At 30.5% G+C, this 17,498-nt stretch overlaps 2 protein-coding genes across 2 annotated transcripts; both read left to right on the plus strand.

Moving 5' to 3' along the window:
* The first annotated feature begins 4,350 nt into the window (after positions 1-4,350).
* Positions 4,351-5,330, plus strand: LOC149577612 (methylesterase 8-like). The gene is made up of 2 exons (XM_089790229.1): positions 4,351-4,688; positions 5,101-5,330. Exons 1-2 carry the CDS (start codon positions 4,449-4,451, stop codon positions 5,209-5,211), a joined length of 351 nt encoding a protein of 116 aa, XP_089646355.1. The 5' UTR covers positions 4,351-4,448; the 3' UTR covers positions 5,212-5,330.
* An 8,275-nt stretch (positions 5,331-13,605) lies between these two features.
* On the plus strand, positions 13,606-16,497 carry LOC149577613 (methyl jasmonate esterase 1-like). Its single transcript, XM_089790199.1, has 4 exons — positions 13,606-13,905; positions 15,304-15,444; positions 15,523-15,654; positions 15,758-16,497. The coding sequence occupies exons 1-4, from the start codon at positions 13,666-13,668 to the stop codon at positions 16,025-16,027; spliced, it is 783 nt and encodes a 260-aa protein (XP_089646325.1). The 5' UTR covers positions 13,606-13,665; the 3' UTR covers positions 16,028-16,497.
* The last annotated feature ends 1,001 nt before the right edge of the window (positions 16,498-17,498 follow it).

Here is a 17,498-nt window from a genome sequence, read left to right on the forward strand (position 1 = left end):
CATGTTCATTAGATTTTCATAAAAGTAATATTTTTATCTTCCACCTCACACCATTTTGAACAAAAATAATGTCTAATCAATATTAATTATCACAATTTATTTTTCTTACCAAGTTCAAATATAGAGTTAAATATTTTATTTTTCTTATTTTAAATATAGTTATTATTTTTACATTGGTATTTATTTTTTCCAATTATAAAATGCTATTTTTTTAAGTTTACATTATGTTTTACTAGCTATTATATTACAATCTAGCTCTAATTTTTTTAATATCATTTTACAAAATGTTAAACTAATACTACCCCTCAAACTTACTAGATATTTTGGTAGTTTGAATTAAGTAATCAATAATTTATTTTTTTAAATTAAATATTTCAAATTATAATTGAGTTGGAAAAAATGAGTAGTTCATTTATGATTTCTATTGTTATTTATATATTTCTTGAAATATTATAATTGTTAATATTTTTAAAATTTACTTCAACTCTCTCTCTATCATTCTACCAAGTTACTTTTTCTTATAATCACATATCATTCTCTCTTTTAGTTGTCTCTTTCTATCCTTCCTTGCTATCTATAAATCTCTATTTTCCTTCTTTTCCAATTATTGGCAGGAACTTTGACACATTGTGTCTCTTGTTAACTAGTGACTTCCCTTTATAATTTAATGATTTGTCCTTTTTATATCTCCTTTTAAATATTTGGAGGTTATCACATGTGAGTAAGGTAGGATACCATGGCACCTACATATTTTACTAAGTGTAGAGTAAGGAATTTTCCTACTACACTATCTGACAGTAAGACCACATTTTATTATTATCTTGCATGTATCTTCTTTTCCAACTAGACCATATGTGTCCCTCTGATTCTTGTATATTCTCACGGTTTGGTTTATGTTAACCAGCCACCTTAGAGATTATCATTACTATCCTCTCCACCTTGGTTATTGAAGGACTCATGCAATATATGTTGATAGGGCAGTTGATTAGTCCTTTTAATATTTCAGCCTTTTTTAACATGTATTTTTTGTCCATGCTCCAATCATGTCGTTGATTCAGAATGTGTTTTTCATATAGTTCACTTACCTTGTCTTGCTATTACATCCATTTATGGTTCCATCCCTCTTTCATATTGGTTTAAAAAATGGCATTCAACTATAATTCTAATAAACACTCTAGATGTGATTTAATATTTATATGTAGTCAGTCATTTTGATCATTTTGAGCATTTTTTATTATTCAAAGTTGTATTGCACTAAGATTCACATCAAAACTAAACCAAAATTTATCCTTTCCCTATTATATTGAGACCTGCGATTATGTTAAACTCTAACTCCAAGTCCTATGTGCAAATGGAGAAAGTGAAAGCAAATATTGGTACCACCCAGATTCACACCACCATAGAATTGTATGAAATAGGGTACTTGGTTTTTCATGGTTTATACATACTTTAGATATATTATCCACAACTATTTGACAGATCATGATAGATCCTCTTTAGAATCTCCTCTTGCTGACAATTATCTTGTTTGATGTAAACTCTTGCTAGTATTTCAAAATTGCAAACTATATTCATGGCCTGGTTATGATATCATGTTGATTTGTCTAAGGATCACTGCAAATTTATTTTTACTACCTATCAATGTATGTGCACTCCAAATGGAAGTCATTTCTCTTATATTGGATGAAATGTGGATATACATAGATAATTTTTTATTTAGCTACATACACACATATATATGATATATATAAATATCATGCATTTAATATATAATATATATGTAACTTCAATTTAGTCTCATTAATTTATCCAACTAAAGCTACCAAACATTAATAGGAAGACATTAATCTATGCATATAAATTCTCATCGTAACTATTTTACTTTTAAACATCTAATAAATCAATAAGCAATAATTTAAGTTTCTAAATTACATTTCATCATGTATACTATAAATTTAATTATAAATTTTATTGATACATGGAATGTAGTTATCATCGAATATTATTCTTTATATATTTTAAATAAAAGTTATTAGAAATTTCAACCAGTATATTAGATAGGATTACCAACCGTATATTTGCAAAGATGAGAATAAAGGGTAGATATTTCAATATATATCTTATTAATTGACCAATCGTGTGACAATCTTGTGAATATAAACTCAAAACTTCTTACATATTTTTTATAGTGAGGTGGAGCATTGATGTCTATAAGGAGTGAGATTATGTAACATCTAGTGTATCTACTTTATGTGCTATAGTGGGAACACCAAAATCAAAATTTTCTAATTGTTGTATTTCTTTTGCATGGTTAGTGTTAGAAAAAATAATGTACAAAAATCTTAATAAAAAAATTTCTCCCATTTTTTATAGGTAATTGGTTGAAGCCTAGATTCTTTATTATTCATTTTATTATTATTGTTAGATTAATTATTAATATATTTTATTCTTGAGTACATTTGAACCCAAGACCTCCCAGATGAGAGGCTCACAATTTACTGATGCATTGTAAACTCTTACCTGAATTATCTTTGATTGTTAGTAAACCATTTTATTGGTGAATAATACATGAAATACCCTTGTATTTAAAGGAACTAAAAGAAGAATGATGGAGTTCTTTTTCAAAAAAAAATTGTCCTATCCACCAAAGGTTATCTACATCCTTTGTTCCCTTTAGTTGTTGGAAATGTTGACTGTTTCTAGATCCCTTACCAATTCAAATTAAATTGTGATTCATGTCATGCTAGAAAATATGTAAACCCAACAATGTGGATGATATATGCATGTGTATTATTATCATCACCTAAAGTAGGCTAGGAAAGAAAACCATGTAGACTAACTTATATAATAATTTCAAAGATAGATTAGCAAGCACAAATATACTCTTAGAAACATCTGTGTGTTGGACGTCGATTTGATTTACCATTTCTTCCTTTGGACTATGACTAGTTACATAACTTGTGAGTCTAAAATAAGGGTCATACATGTCTAGTATCGTTATTCATCAATTCATTGATGTCTATCAGCAAATAACTCTTTTACTTTATTTTTTAAAACCCAAAATTCTTTCCACTATTTTTCTCTATTTATCTTTGTGCTTCCCATCATTCAAATTTACTCATAGAATATTAGGTTCATACCTACTACTAAAGAAAGGATTATAAGAAGAAATAAACTTTAATCCTTCAAAGAGAACTTAAACCAAGTTCTACTATCAAATATTAGGAAAAAGATGTTGGATAAGCTTAACAATCTGAAATTTAAAGGACAATAATAAATAAATAAATAAGAAAAAGAAAATATTCAATCTTTTCACCTAGGAAAACCTTAATGAAAATAGGTCCATTGCCTCATTTTTCAGTATGCTTAAATACATTGACACATTGAAAGCAAACAAAATTACTCCATACAAAAATAAATAAAACACGAAAATGTATAAAACTCTTATTGAAACAACTACACTATCCATTAATTACAATAATATATATAATATTGTCATGTCAAATATTCAATTTAAATCTGTATGAATATGAGAGAGAAATGCAAATTTTATATTTGAAAGAAAACAATATGAAAAAGTTTACATTGTCAAACATTCAAGATGATTTGATCCATTAGATTATTCTGCATGTAACTGTTTATTCCAAGGTAATTAAATGTATCTTTAACCAAATTATTGTAAAACCCAAGATAATTTATGATTTAGATACATGCTTAACTATTATCGTGAACTGTTATATAAAGGCTAAGATACCTACAACTATATATTCTGATTTGCCCATTCATAAAAAGGGAAAAAACAAATCAAAGATAAATAACCAGGTTACATATCATTTCAAGTAACAATCTGTTTCAAAATCAATTTTTATATATATAAAAGTACACTCTTACAAATTAATTAGGTACCATCATTCTTTACAGTCTCTGCCATAACAAATCAAAATCGAATTTTAGAGACGTCTAAACCTCTTAGAACAATTCTAATGCAGATTACCTTAAAAGAAGGTATAATAAAATAATTGTGGACCGACTAATATGCTCAATGAAGTCTAAAAACAAACAAGACTGATCATACAGATCTATCCCAACTACAATAACGTGAATCTGTTTTAGAGAGCTATATTGACAGTACACGATTCCTTTCATCTTATCCCCAAATCAATTTAAACATTTTCCTTGTTCTTTAGAATGAAATATTATTGTCAAATGAAAGAAATAAAGAAGATAGCGTGGAAGAAAAATTGCAAAGTCAAAGATTTGAATAAAAGGGTTAACCACAGTGTAAAAATTTGTTGACCTAACTTTTAATCTCAGTAGTCTTAGGTAATCGCTCAGATCAAGTTTACAAGTTAAATGGTACTGACACGTAATTTAGTGTCCATAGGTAAACTGCAGCCTTGATATATTAGCCTTCTACCTATCATTTCTGAAACTTTAAGAGCTACAACATGGATAAAAATGTGGTTAAGGAAAAGGGATGTCACTTTGTGATGGTGCATGGAGCAACCTTTGGAGGATGGTGTTGGTATAAAGTTGCAGATCTTCTTGTGAAAGCTGGTCACACTGTTTCTTCCCTTGACATGGCAAGTGCTGGTATTGACCCTAGAGATGCTGACCACATTTCATCTTTACAAGAGTTCAATCAACCACTTACAGACTTCTTTACAGCTCTTCCTTCTATGGAAAAGGTATAAATCTAACTTTAGATTTGTTTAAGTTTTTTTGGTTTAGATGTTTAATTTTAAATCATATTAATAGACCCGTTTTTCTGGAGAAATGTAACTGATTCTAGATAAGTCAACTAAAAACCTTGATGAATAATTTAATCTAAATTTCAATTTGTTTATATACTAATAGATGAATGCTTTCTGAGAATTGAATCTGATTTCAAGCGAACTATTCTAATGAATTTGGCTGAAGAATTTAAGCTGTATTTTGATTCGTTCAGATTGTTCATTTTATAATAATAGATGGGTTCCAAGGGATAAACAAACCTTATTTTTTATGAACCATCTAAATGAATTTGGTTGAAGAGTTTAATCTATGTTTTGATTTGTTCTAGATTGTTTTAAATCATACTATAGGTGTGTTCTATTGCAGAAGCCAAACTGGTTTATGTTAACCAACCACCTTAGAGATTATCATTACTATCCTCACCACCTTGGTTATTCAAGGACTCATGTAATATATGTGGACAGGGCAATTGATTAGTCCTTTTAAATATTTCTACCTTTTTTAACATGCATTTTTTGTCCACGCTCCAATCATGTCATTGATTCAGAATGTGTTTGTTATATAGTTCACTTACCTTGTCTTGCTATCACATCCAATTATGGTTCCATTTCTCTTTCATAGTGGTTAAAAAAATGGCGTTCAACTATAATTCTAATAATCACTCTAGATGTGATTTAATATTTATACGTAATCAGTCATTTTTATCATTTTGAACTTTTTTTATTATTCAAAGTTGTATTGCACTAAGATTCACATCAAAACTAAATGAAGATGTATCCTTTCCCTATTATATTGAGACCTGTAATTATGAAAAACTCTGACTCCAACTCCTGTGCAAATAGAGAAGGTGAAAGCAAATATTGGTGCCACCCAGATTCACACTACCATAGAATTGTATGAAAAAGGGTACTCGGTTTGTAATGGTTTATACATACTTTGGCTATGTTATTCAAAACTATTTGAGAGATCATGATAGAGCCTCTTTAGAATCTCCTCTTGCTGACAATTATCTTGTTTGATGTAAACTCTTGCTAGTATTTCAAAATTGCATATTATATTCATGGTCTAGCTCTGATACCATGTTCATTTCTGCACATGTATTTGTACTACCTGTTAATGTATGTGCTCTCCAAATGGAAGCAATTTCTCTTATATTGGATGAGATATGAATAGACATGGATAATTTTTTATTTAGCTACATACACATATATGATATATATAAATATCATACATTTAATATATAATATATATATATGTAACTTCAATTTAGTTTCATGAATTTATCCAACTCAAACTACCAAACATTAATAGGAAGACATTAATCTATGCATATAAATTCTCATCCTCACTTATTTACTTTGAAACATCTAATAAATCAATAAGCAATAATTTAAGTTTCTAAACTATATTTCATCATTTCTACTGGAAATTTTATTGATACATGGAATGTAGTTATCATCCAATATTATTCTTTATATATTTTAAGTAAAATTTATTAGCAATTTCAACCAATATATTAGATAGGATTACCAACCATTGATTTGCAAAGATGAGAATAAAGGGTAGATATTTCAATATATATCTTATTAATTGACCAATCGCATGACAATCTTGTGAATATAAACTCAAAACTTCTTACATATTTCTTGTAGTGGGGTAGAGCATTGATATGACTATAGGGAGTGAGATTATGTAATGACTAGTGTATCTACATTATGTACTATAGTGGGAACACCAAAATCAATAATTTTCTAATTGTTGTATTTCTTTTGCATGGTTAGTGTTAGAAATAATAATGTACAAAAATCTTAATTAAAAATTTTCTCCCATTTTTTTATAGATATTGTTCAACGTCTAGATTCTTTAGTATTCATTTTATTATTATTGTCAGATTAAGTATTAATCTATTTTAATCTTGAGTACACTTGAACCCAATGTTAGGATTAAACCATGGACAAAAATAACAATTACATGCAAAATATAACCAATAACATCAAATAATAGATTACACAGAAAAAACACAAGAAACTAAGATTTAATGTGGTTCACCCAATCCCTGGGCTACATCCACAAAATAGCAAGTCCAATAATATTACGATCTAGTGATTATAACCTGATTACAATATGTAATTCTTTATAGCTCAATACCACCACAAGAATCAATTTTGCATCCCTACAATGAAACAATCCCTAACCCTAATCTCTTTTATACAAGTATTTTTATGCTACTTTAGGGTTACAACATGTCATCCATATGTCGGCCATATTTTAGTCATGCACCCAAAGAATTTATGATGTACAATACTTACCTAATCAGTCACCACAAACTAACAATCTCCCACTTGGGAACTGATCAGACTCCACACTAGACTGCAATCTCCCACTTGGAGACTAATCCTATAGCAATACTACTACCACATGGGGCTCCCACTGGATTAAACCACCCTAGACCTTGTTATTCTTTTATGCATGTTCGGTCTAGAGGACCATCTGAAGCTAAAGAGGAGTTCAACTTCTCCCTTGTTACTACCTTCATAAATATATCTACTGGTTTGTCATCTATATGTATCTTGTCTAGCTTTAACTATCCATCCTCCAAAACTGACTAAATCAAATGGTACCACAACCGTATGTGTTTGGTCTTTGAATGCAGAGCTAAATTCTTTGCAAGATGAATGGAACTCTGACTATCTATAAACAAATAATTATCCTTTTAAGGATGTCCCAATTCTTCTAAGAAGAACTAAAGCCATATCATCTCCTTGGCTTCCTCTATAGGAACAACATACTCCGCCTCTGTAGTGGATAAAGCATTAACCTTTTGTAACCTAGAAACCCAGCTCATGGCTACCCCACCAACAATAAAGACATAACTTGTAGTACTTCGTCTAGTATCAATATCCCTTGCCAAATCTAAGTCAACGTAGCCTTGTAAATCAGTAGTAAAGCCCCCAAAGTGTAAACACTTATTGAATGTTCCTCTCAAATATCTAAGAATCCACTTGACTGCATTCCAATGCTCAATTCCTAGATGACTCATATACCTACTAATGACTCCCACTGCATGTGCAATATTTGGCCTTGTACATACCATAGCATACATCAAGCTTCTTACATCTAAAGCATAGGGTACCTTGGACATCTTATCCTCCTCTTCTTGTGTCTTAGGACACATCTCCTTAGTCAATTTGAAATGACCAGGTAAAGGTGTGCTAATAGCTTTAGCATTCTCCATAGAGAAAGCTATTCTTTATAGAGAAACGTTGCAAACCTTCTCAACATAATTAGTCTCAGATAGCATCAATTTTCTATTCTTCCTATCTTTGCAAATCTTCATAGCAAGGATTTGTTTTGCTGCCCCCAAATCCTTCATAGAAAATGCATGTGCTAATTGGTGTTTCAGCCCCTTAATATGATCCATGTTAGACCCAACTACAAGCATATCATCAACATATAAACATAAAATAATGTAGCTGTCATCATCCAAGCTCTTAGAGTAAATACAATGATCTAAATGACACCTATTGTATCCATGCCCATGCATAAAACTATCAAATTATAGGTATCATTTTTGAGGTGCTTGCTTCAAGCCATATAAACTTTTCTTCAATTTGCACACTAAGTTCTCCTTACCTTTGACCTCAAATCCCCATGGCTGAAAGAAGACTATTTTAACATCAAGCTACTCTAAACACAAATATTCAGTAGCCACAATACTTAAAACAGTATGGATAGAAGTCATTTTAACAACAAGAGAAAATATCTCATCAAAATCAATGCCCTTTTTCTGTGCAAATCCTTTTACAACTAACTTAGCTTTAAATATTTTCTTACCTTCGTCTTTTTCTTTTAACCTGTAAACCCATTTATTCTGTAAAGCCCTTTACTTGTAGGCAACTTGCATAAATCCCAAGTCTTATTTTTTAGCAAAGAGTCCATTTCGTCTTTCATTGCAAACTCCAACTGAATTTTAGTATCCACCTACATAACTTCATCATAACATTCAAGTTCACCAACATTAGTAAGTAAAATTGAATACAAAGAGGGAGAAAATCTTTTTGGAGGTCCAATTTTCCTTGTTGACCATCTAACATTCATTGGTGTGTGTGGTATTTATTGTTGTGGTTGTTGCACATCATGAGGAATGGCTAGAACATCATCTTTTGAATTATCATCCAACACTACATAATCATCTTCTTTCTTCTCATGTTGCTACAACAAATCTTTGTACAACACTTTCTCATTGAATATGAAATCCCTACTTCTTACAATTTTATGATTTTCAAAATCCCAAAGCCTATAACCAAATCCATTATTTCCATATCCAACAAATACACATTTCTTTGACTTGGCTTCTACCTTGGTTCTATTTTCAGAATCTATGTGAGCAAATGCTTCACAATCGAAGGTTTTGAGAAAAGAATAACTCACCTTACTGTCCATGCTTCCTCTAGAATACCACAACCCAAAGGAATAGAGGAAGCTCTATTAATCAAATATATAGCAGTATTGATAGCCTCCACCCACTTGTGAAAGGGCAACCCAACATGCAACCTCATGCTCCTTGCACGCACCATTATAGTCATGTTCATGTGTTCAACCACTCAATTTACTTGTGAAGTCCTTGGAATAGTTGCATGTCTATGAATACCATTAGTTGAGCAATAATCTTCAAATTCATGACTATGATACTCACCATCATTATCAGATCTAAGAAATTTTAATTTCTTACCAGTCTCATTTTCAACCAAGCATTTCCATTTCTTAAAAGTTTGAAATACATCATATTTCTATCTAAGGAAATAAATACATACCTTTCTAGTTGCATCATCAATAAATGTAACATAATAATGAGAGCCTCCAAGCGAAGATACCTGAGCCAGTCCCCATACATCGGTATGCACAAACTCTAATTTCTTGTTTTTGTTTTCCTTCCCAATCTTTACAAAACTCACTCTCTTTTGTTTTCCATACACACAACTTTCATAGAAATCCATATTAACACATTTCAGACCTAGTAGAACTTTCTTTGAATGAAGTACTTTCATACCTTTCTCACTCATGTGCCCAAGTTTATTGTGTCACAGTGTTGTATCAAAACTTACAGCAGCTATTTGTTCTCCTTGCTCAACTACAGCAATTGTTCCTAAACATTTATTTTTTCTGAAACAATTAAAGTAGAAGGAACAATATGACCTGTACAAAGATATAAGGTGCCTACTTTCACAACTTTTGCTACTACAAGGGAACTTTTTGTAACCTTCCAATTTTTATCATTAAAAGTAACAACACAACCCTCATCACTGAGTTGCGCTATTGAAATTAAACTCTTACTCAACCTTGAAACATGTCTTACCTCATGTAGTGGCCAATGATTCCCATTTTGCAACTTAATCTTAACTTTTCCCTTTCCAACAATCTGACAAGGTTCATAATCCCCCAAATAAACAAGCTCAAAATCCCCTTGGACATAATCAATGAAATAGCCTTTATGAGGCGTAGCATGAAATGAAGCACTAGAATCTAAAACCCATGAATCATCAACACTTTCTAAAAATAGAACCAAAGTATCCTCTTTGGATTTGTTACTTGCCACATTTGCCTCCTTGTCTCCATCTGGTTTATCTCTTTCATTTTTCTTTCAATTCCAACAATCTTTCTTTTTATGCCCTAGTTTCCCATAGTACCAGTAGTCATTTAGTCCTCTCGATTGAGACCTCCTCCCCTTTGACTTTCCTCTTGATTTCCCCTAATTTCTAGAATTACTTCCTCTCTCAGTCATTCTGCCTCGACTTTGTGCATTCAAAGCACTTCCAGATGTAGATCTTCCTAAGAATTTTCTACAAGTTTCGTCACTTAAAATAACATTGATCACATCATCATATCTTAGGGTACTAGATCTAGGAACAAAATTACTCACAACCATTACCAAGTTATTCCAGCATTTAGGCAAAGAATACAAAATCAAGGGAGCCCTAATTTATTCATCAAATTTGATATCCATAGAAGATAATTGACTAGTAATAGTATTAAACTCATTTAAATGATCCACAACAGATCCACCTTATGCCATTTTTATATTAAATAAATGCTTCATGAGAAATACCTTGTTTGAAGCAGAGGGCTTTTCATATAGTGTTGCTAGGGTTTTCATCAACTCTTCTGTTGTCTTCGCTTTTTTAATATTAAATGCCATCGATTGTGCCAGGCATAATAAAATGCTTCCAAGTGCCTTTCTCTCTAAAAGATCTCATTCATCATTTGATATAGATCCCTGATTCTTGGCTTTTCCTTCCAATGGATTCCATAAATCCTTTTGATAAAGATAGTCTTCCATTTACATCTTTCATAACTAAAAGTCATGCCCATTTTACCTATCAACCCTCAGCTTACCCTTATCTGCCATTACTCCCACTCGATCGTGAGACTCCCACTCAACTGTGAGACTTTCCTGCAGAGGATAACTGAAAAACCAAAACCTCACTCTGATACCACTTGTTAGGATTAAACCACGGATAAAAATAACAATTACATAAAAATATAACCAATAACAGAAAATAATAGATCACACAGAAAAAAAACACGACACCAGGATTTAATGTGGTTCACCCAATCCCTGGGCTACGTCCACCAAATAGAAAGTCCAATAATATTATGATCCAATGATTATAACCTAATTACAATCTGTAATTCCTTACATCTCAATACTGCCGCAAGAACCAATTTTGCGTCACTATAATGAAATAATCCCTAACCCTAATCCCTTTTATACAAGTATTTTTATGCCACTTTAAGGTTACAACATGTCGGCCGTACATCGGCCACAATGTCAATCACGACCCAAAAAAAAAAATTGGGTGCTACTCTGAACCCTAAAGAATTTATGAAGTATGTACAATACTTCCCCGACCAGTCACCACAAACTAGCACCCAAGACCTTCCAAATAAGACACTCACAATTTATTGATGCGTTGTAAGCTATTATCTAAATTTTCTCAGTTTATTAGTAAACTATTTTATTGGTGAATAATACATGAAATACCCTTATATTTAAAGGAACTAAAAGAAGAATTATGGAGTTCTTTTTCAAAAAAAAATTGTCCCATCCACCCAAGGTTATTTACATCCTTTGGTCCCTTTAGTTGTTGGAAATGTTGACTATTTCTAGATCCCTTACTAAGTCAAAGTAAATTGTGTTTCATGCCATGGTAGAAAATATGTAAACCCAAGAATGTGGATGATATATGCATGTGTATTATTATCATAACCTAGATTAGGCTAGGAAAGAAAACCATGTAGACTAACTTCTTTAATAATTTCAACGATAAATTAGTAAGCACAAATATACTCTTAGAAACATCCACGTGTTGGAGGTCAATTTGATCTACCAAATCTTCCTTTGGACTATGACTAGTTACATAACTTGTGAGTCTAAAATAAGGATCATACATGTCTGGTATCATTATTCATCAATCCATTGATGTCTATTAGCAAATAACTCTTTTACTTTATTTTTCAAACCCAAAATTCTTTCCACTCTTATTCTCTATCTATCTTTGTGTTTCCCATCATTCAAATTCACTCATAGAATCTTAGGTTCATACCTACTACTAAAGAAAGGATTATAGGAAGAAATAAACTTTAATCCTTCAAAGAGAACTTAAACCAAGCTCTACTACCAAATATTAGGAAAAAGATGTTGGATAAGCTTGACAATCTGAAATTTAAAGGACAATAACCAAAAAAAAATATTCAATCTTTTCAGCTAGAAAAACCTTAATGGAAAATAGACCCAACATATTACAAAAATTCATTATTGTAAAGATTTATCTATTATCAATAGAATGATGAATCTTCCATTGCGTCATTTTTTAGTATGCATAAATACAATTGACATAATGAAAGCAAACAAAATTATTCCATATAAAGATAAATAAAATACTAAAATGTATAAAACTCTTATTAAACAACTACACCATCTATTATTTACAATAATATATATAATATTGTCATGTCAAATATTTAATTTAAATCTGTATGAATATGACAGAAAGAAATGCAAATTTTTTATTTGAAAGAAAGCAATATAAAAAAATTAGATTGTCGAACATTCAAGATGATTTGATCAATTAGATTATTCTACATGCAACTGTTTATTCCAAGGCAATTAAATGTATCCTTAACCAAATTATTGTAAAACCCAAGATAATTTATGATTTAGGTACATGCTTAACTATTATCGTGAACTGCTATATAAAGGCTAAGATACCTACAACTATATATTCTGATTTGCCCATTCACAAAAAGGAAAAAAAACAACTCAAAGATAAATAACCAGGTTACCTATCATTTCAAGTTACAATCTGTTTCAAAATCAATTTTTTAATATTAAAAAGTACACTCTTCCAAATTAATTAGGTACCGTCATTCTTTACAGTCTCTGCCATAACAAATCAAAATCGAATTTTAGAGACGTCTAAACCTCTGCCATAATAAAATAATCGTGGACCGACTAATTATGCTCAATGAAGTCTAAAAACAAACAAGACTGATCATACAGATCTATCCCAACTACAATAACGTGAATCTATTTTAGAGAGCTATATTGACAGTACACGATTCCTTTCATCTTATCCCCAAATCAATTTAAACAATTTCGTTGTTCTTTAGAATGAAATATTATTGTCAAATGAAAGAAATAAAGAAGAGAGCGTGGAAGAAAAATTGTAAAGTCAAAGATTTGAATAAAAGGATTAACCACAGTGTAAAAATTTGTTGACCTAACTTTTAATCTCAGTAGTCTTAGGCAATCGCTCAGATCAAGTTTACGAGTTAAATGGTACTGACACGTAATTTAGTGTCCATAGGTAAACTGTAGCCTTGATATATTAGCCTTCTACCTTTCATTTCTGAAACTTTAAGAGCTACAACATGGATAAAAATGTGGTTAAGGAAAAGGGATGTCACTTTGTGAAGGCGCATGGAGCAACCTTTGGAGGATGGTGTTGGTATAAAGTTGCAGATCTTCTTGTGAAAGCGGGTCACACTGTTTCTTCCCTTGACATGGCAAGTGCTGGTATTGACCCTAGAGATGCCGACCACATTTCATCTTTACAAGAGTTCAATCAACCACTTACAGACTTCTTTACAGCTCTTCCTTCTATGGAAAAGGTATAAATCTAACTTTAGATTTGTTTAAGTTTTTTTGGTTTAGATGTTTAATTTTAAATCATATTAATAGAGTTTTATTGGAGAAATGTAACTGATTCTAGATAAGTCAACTAAAAACCTTGATGAATAATTTAATCTAAATTTCAATTTGTTTATATACTAATAGATGAATGCTTTCTGAGAATTGAATCTGATTTTAAGCGAACTATTCTAATGAATTTGGCTGAAGAATTTAAGCTATATTTTGATTCGTTCAGATTGTTCATTTTATAATAATAGATGGGTTCCAAGGATAAACAAACCTTATTTTTGATGAACCATCTAAATGAATTTGGCTGAAGAGTTTAATCCATGTTTTTTGATTTGTTCTAGATTGTTTTAAATCATACTATAGGTATGTTCTATTGGAGAAGCCGAACTGGTTTTAGATGAACCAATCAATCAAATTTGACCAAAAGATTAATCTATGTTTTGATTTGTTTAAATTGTTGTTTCTAATAAACAGGCGAAGCTGATTTTAAATGAATAGTTTAATAAACAGGCGAATCTGATTTTAAATGAATAGTTAAACAAATTTGACTTTGATTAGTTTAGATCTTTCATTCAAAATCATACTAATATACGAGTTCTATTGGAGAAGCAAATCTGATTTTTGATGAACCATCTAGATGAATTTGGCTAAAGAGTATAATCTAAGTTTTAATTTGTTTAGATTGTTCATTTGAAATAACAAATAGGTTCTATTGGAAAAACCGATTTGATTTAAGATGAATCATATAAATGAATTTTGCTTTGATTTGTTTAGGTTTTATATTTTTAAATCATATTAATACAACAGTAATTCTATTTTATAAGTTCATTTGGTTGGTGGAATAGGAATACAAAATTTGGAATATGTTTTCTATTTTCTGTTTGGTTCATCAATTGGAATAGGGAATAGGAATACATATTCTCATTTTGCCTGTAAAATGAGAATATATCCATTCCAAAAAATAGTTGTTATTGGAATAGCCATTCCTATTCCCAATATGCACTCCTATTCTCCATTCCTATACCAGCAACCAAACAGACTAAGTGAAACTGATTTTAGATGAACCATTTAAACAAGTTTGCCTAAAGAGTTTTGATTTGTTTAGATTACTTTTCTTAAATCATACTAATAGGTGAATTCTATCATTGAAAGGAATGTCATTTCAGATGAACAATTGACACGAATTTGACTTTGATTTGTTTATATTGTTCATTTTAAATCACACTAGAATTTCAAAAATAAATCAATACATAAAATAAGATCATTGAATTATATGCATTGTGTTTTTTTTAAAAGTTTGTATTAAAATTCAGATCACCAATTGGTCCAGGGATGTCAACTAACTTGTAGCTGTTATCTATGTTAAGGTTATATTGGTTGGCCACAGTGCTGGTGGGTTCAATGTAAGCTTTACAATGGAGCATTTTCCACATAAAATTGCTGCAGCTGTCTTTGTTACTGCCGTTATGGCCCTCAGTGGAACTACTCTCACTGAGTCGTTGAATGAGGTCTGATGAATTCTCTCTCCCTTTCTACTAATAGGAGGCTTCACAGTCTTTACAGTACAATTTCATTTCTCTGAACAGATCACATCAATAATTGGAGGCTTAGGAGACTCCACATTTTATTATGCAAATGGGAAAGATAAACCAGCAACATCCATCAAGTTTGGCCCCCACTTTACGCGAGAGAATTTATCACAGAACAGTCCTTCTTGGGTAAGCGACTTGAGAACATAGATAGTTGTGTGGTGTATTGGGTATTTATGGAATTTCAATTGGTTAATATGGGTGTGAAATTCGAATGTGGATCTGAATGCAGGATCTTTTGTTGTTTGACTCGCTGGAGAAGAAGTTTCCTCTATGGCAAGGGCCTCTTTTGTACACAGCTAAAAACTATGGAAGTGTGAAGAGAATATACGTTGTAGCACAGGAGGATAAGCTAATTGTAGAGGCGTTGCAGAGAAAGATGATTGCAGAGAATCCTCCACAAATGGTTTATGAAATTGAGGGAGCTGATCATACTGTATTCTTCTCGAAGCCTCTTCAACTGGCTGAGGTGCTTATAAAAATTGCCATTACGTATAAGTGAGGCAATCAGATGGAGTTGGACTTCAGATAAAGTTTTCAATATCTACTAATAGGTGAATTCTATCATTGTTAGGAATCTGATTTAATATGAGCCATCTCCACGAATTTGACTTTAATTCATTTATATTGTTCATTTTAAATCACATTAAAAGGATGAATCTTTTTAGGAAAAAAAATTCTCATTTTGAATGAGCTACCTAAGTGAAAATGAAGCAGTCAGATTGAGATGGACCTGTTTTTAATATCTACAAATCCTTGACTAAGTGAAAATGAAGAAGTCAGATTGAGATGGACTTGTTTTCAATATCTACAAATCCATGACTATGGAGATATGTTGCAGAGAATTCATCTAGTCATACAATATATTTATATTTTCTATTTTAGATAAACAATTGATCAAAATGGATTCATACTTGAAAATATAAAAACATATTAATGTTATATAAATAAGCACATACGAATTTATCATAATTGAACTAATTTTTCAAATTTCAAATAAAACATTTTATTATTTATTATAAATGCGTCCTTCATAATATAAAATGCTTAATTAAATATTTATTATTGTTATAATAGAAATATCATTTTTATATGTAAAATTGTAAAAGGTGGCAATCTATATGTTTTGGAGAATTCACATTAATACTTTGTCGTATTTTAAATATAATAATATGGTGCTTATGATAATAATAGTTTTTTTTTGTTCAACTATTAATTCATTTGTGTTGGATTTAAAAGTTAAATATTAAAAAATATTTATTGTAACTAATTAGTATTTGATTTATTTATCTTGCATATAAGTTGTATTTTTAATTAAAAAATGATATTCTATGTTTAACTATTAGAGATTTTTAGATTAAGTCTTAGTCTATTATTTGAAAAGTCATTTCTAGGAGCCTTACACTAGATATGTTATTTTAAAGAGCTGTGGAATAAATCATACAATCAAATATTAGTCTCCACACTAAACTAAATTCTTGTTTTATTAAAATACTTTAGAAAATGTAATTCTTAATTTTTTACTTAAATTTATTTACTTATTTATTAGTGCTACTGAAGTATTTAAATTTAATAATTAGTTTTTATTTTATTTTTTTAATTATTTCCTATTTCAGCAAGAGTCCATGGATATGGAGGTAACTTCAAAGGAATAACCTTTTTGTTTTTCAATTTAAAATTTACAATCAAATTTGATTAGCTCAGGCCATTTGTTCTTGTGCTTAGAGCATGTTATTTATACACACTTTTAAGCACCAACATGACTAGAATATATAGTTTCCTTTCCCAAAAATAGTTGCTTACACCAAGATTTATATTACTAGCTCGTGTCCTACTATAAAATTAAAAGATCTACACATTAGCATGTACTTAAGCATGTAGCTCATCATTATTCAATATTGTTGGCGTTATAATTTTATACATTGTAAAGAATAGTCAATAAACAAAAAATTAGTTTCATTATATATATATAT

Source organism: Cupressus sempervirens, chromosome 1 (genome assembly GCF_028749045.1).
Source record: "Cupressus sempervirens isolate cs-2001-9-10 chromosome 1, ASM2874904v1, whole genome shotgun sequence".
Classification (NCBI taxonomy): domain Eukaryota; kingdom Viridiplantae; phylum Streptophyta; class Pinopsida; order Cupressales; family Cupressaceae; genus Cupressus; species Cupressus sempervirens.

Coding starts and splice junctions, on each gene's coding strand:
- LOC149577612 (XM_089790229.1), top strand. CDS start 4,449: ATGGATAAAAATGTGGTTAAGGAAAAGGGATGTCACTTTGTGATGGTG. Junction 4,689..5,100: donor CTCTTCCTTCTATGGAAAAG/GTATAAATCTAA, acceptor GTTCTATTGCAG/AAGCCAAACTGGTTTATGTT.
- LOC149577613 (XM_089790199.1), top strand. CDS start 13,666: ATGGATAAAAATGTGGTTAAGGAAAAGGGATGTCACTTTGTGAAGGCG. Junction 13,906..15,303: donor CTCTTCCTTCTATGGAAAAG/GTATAAATCTAA, acceptor ATCTATGTTAAG/GTTATATTGGTTGGCCACAG. Junction 15,445..15,522: donor TCACTGAGTCGTTGAATGAG/GTCTGATGAATT, acceptor TTCTCTGAACAG/ATCACATCAATAATTGGAGG.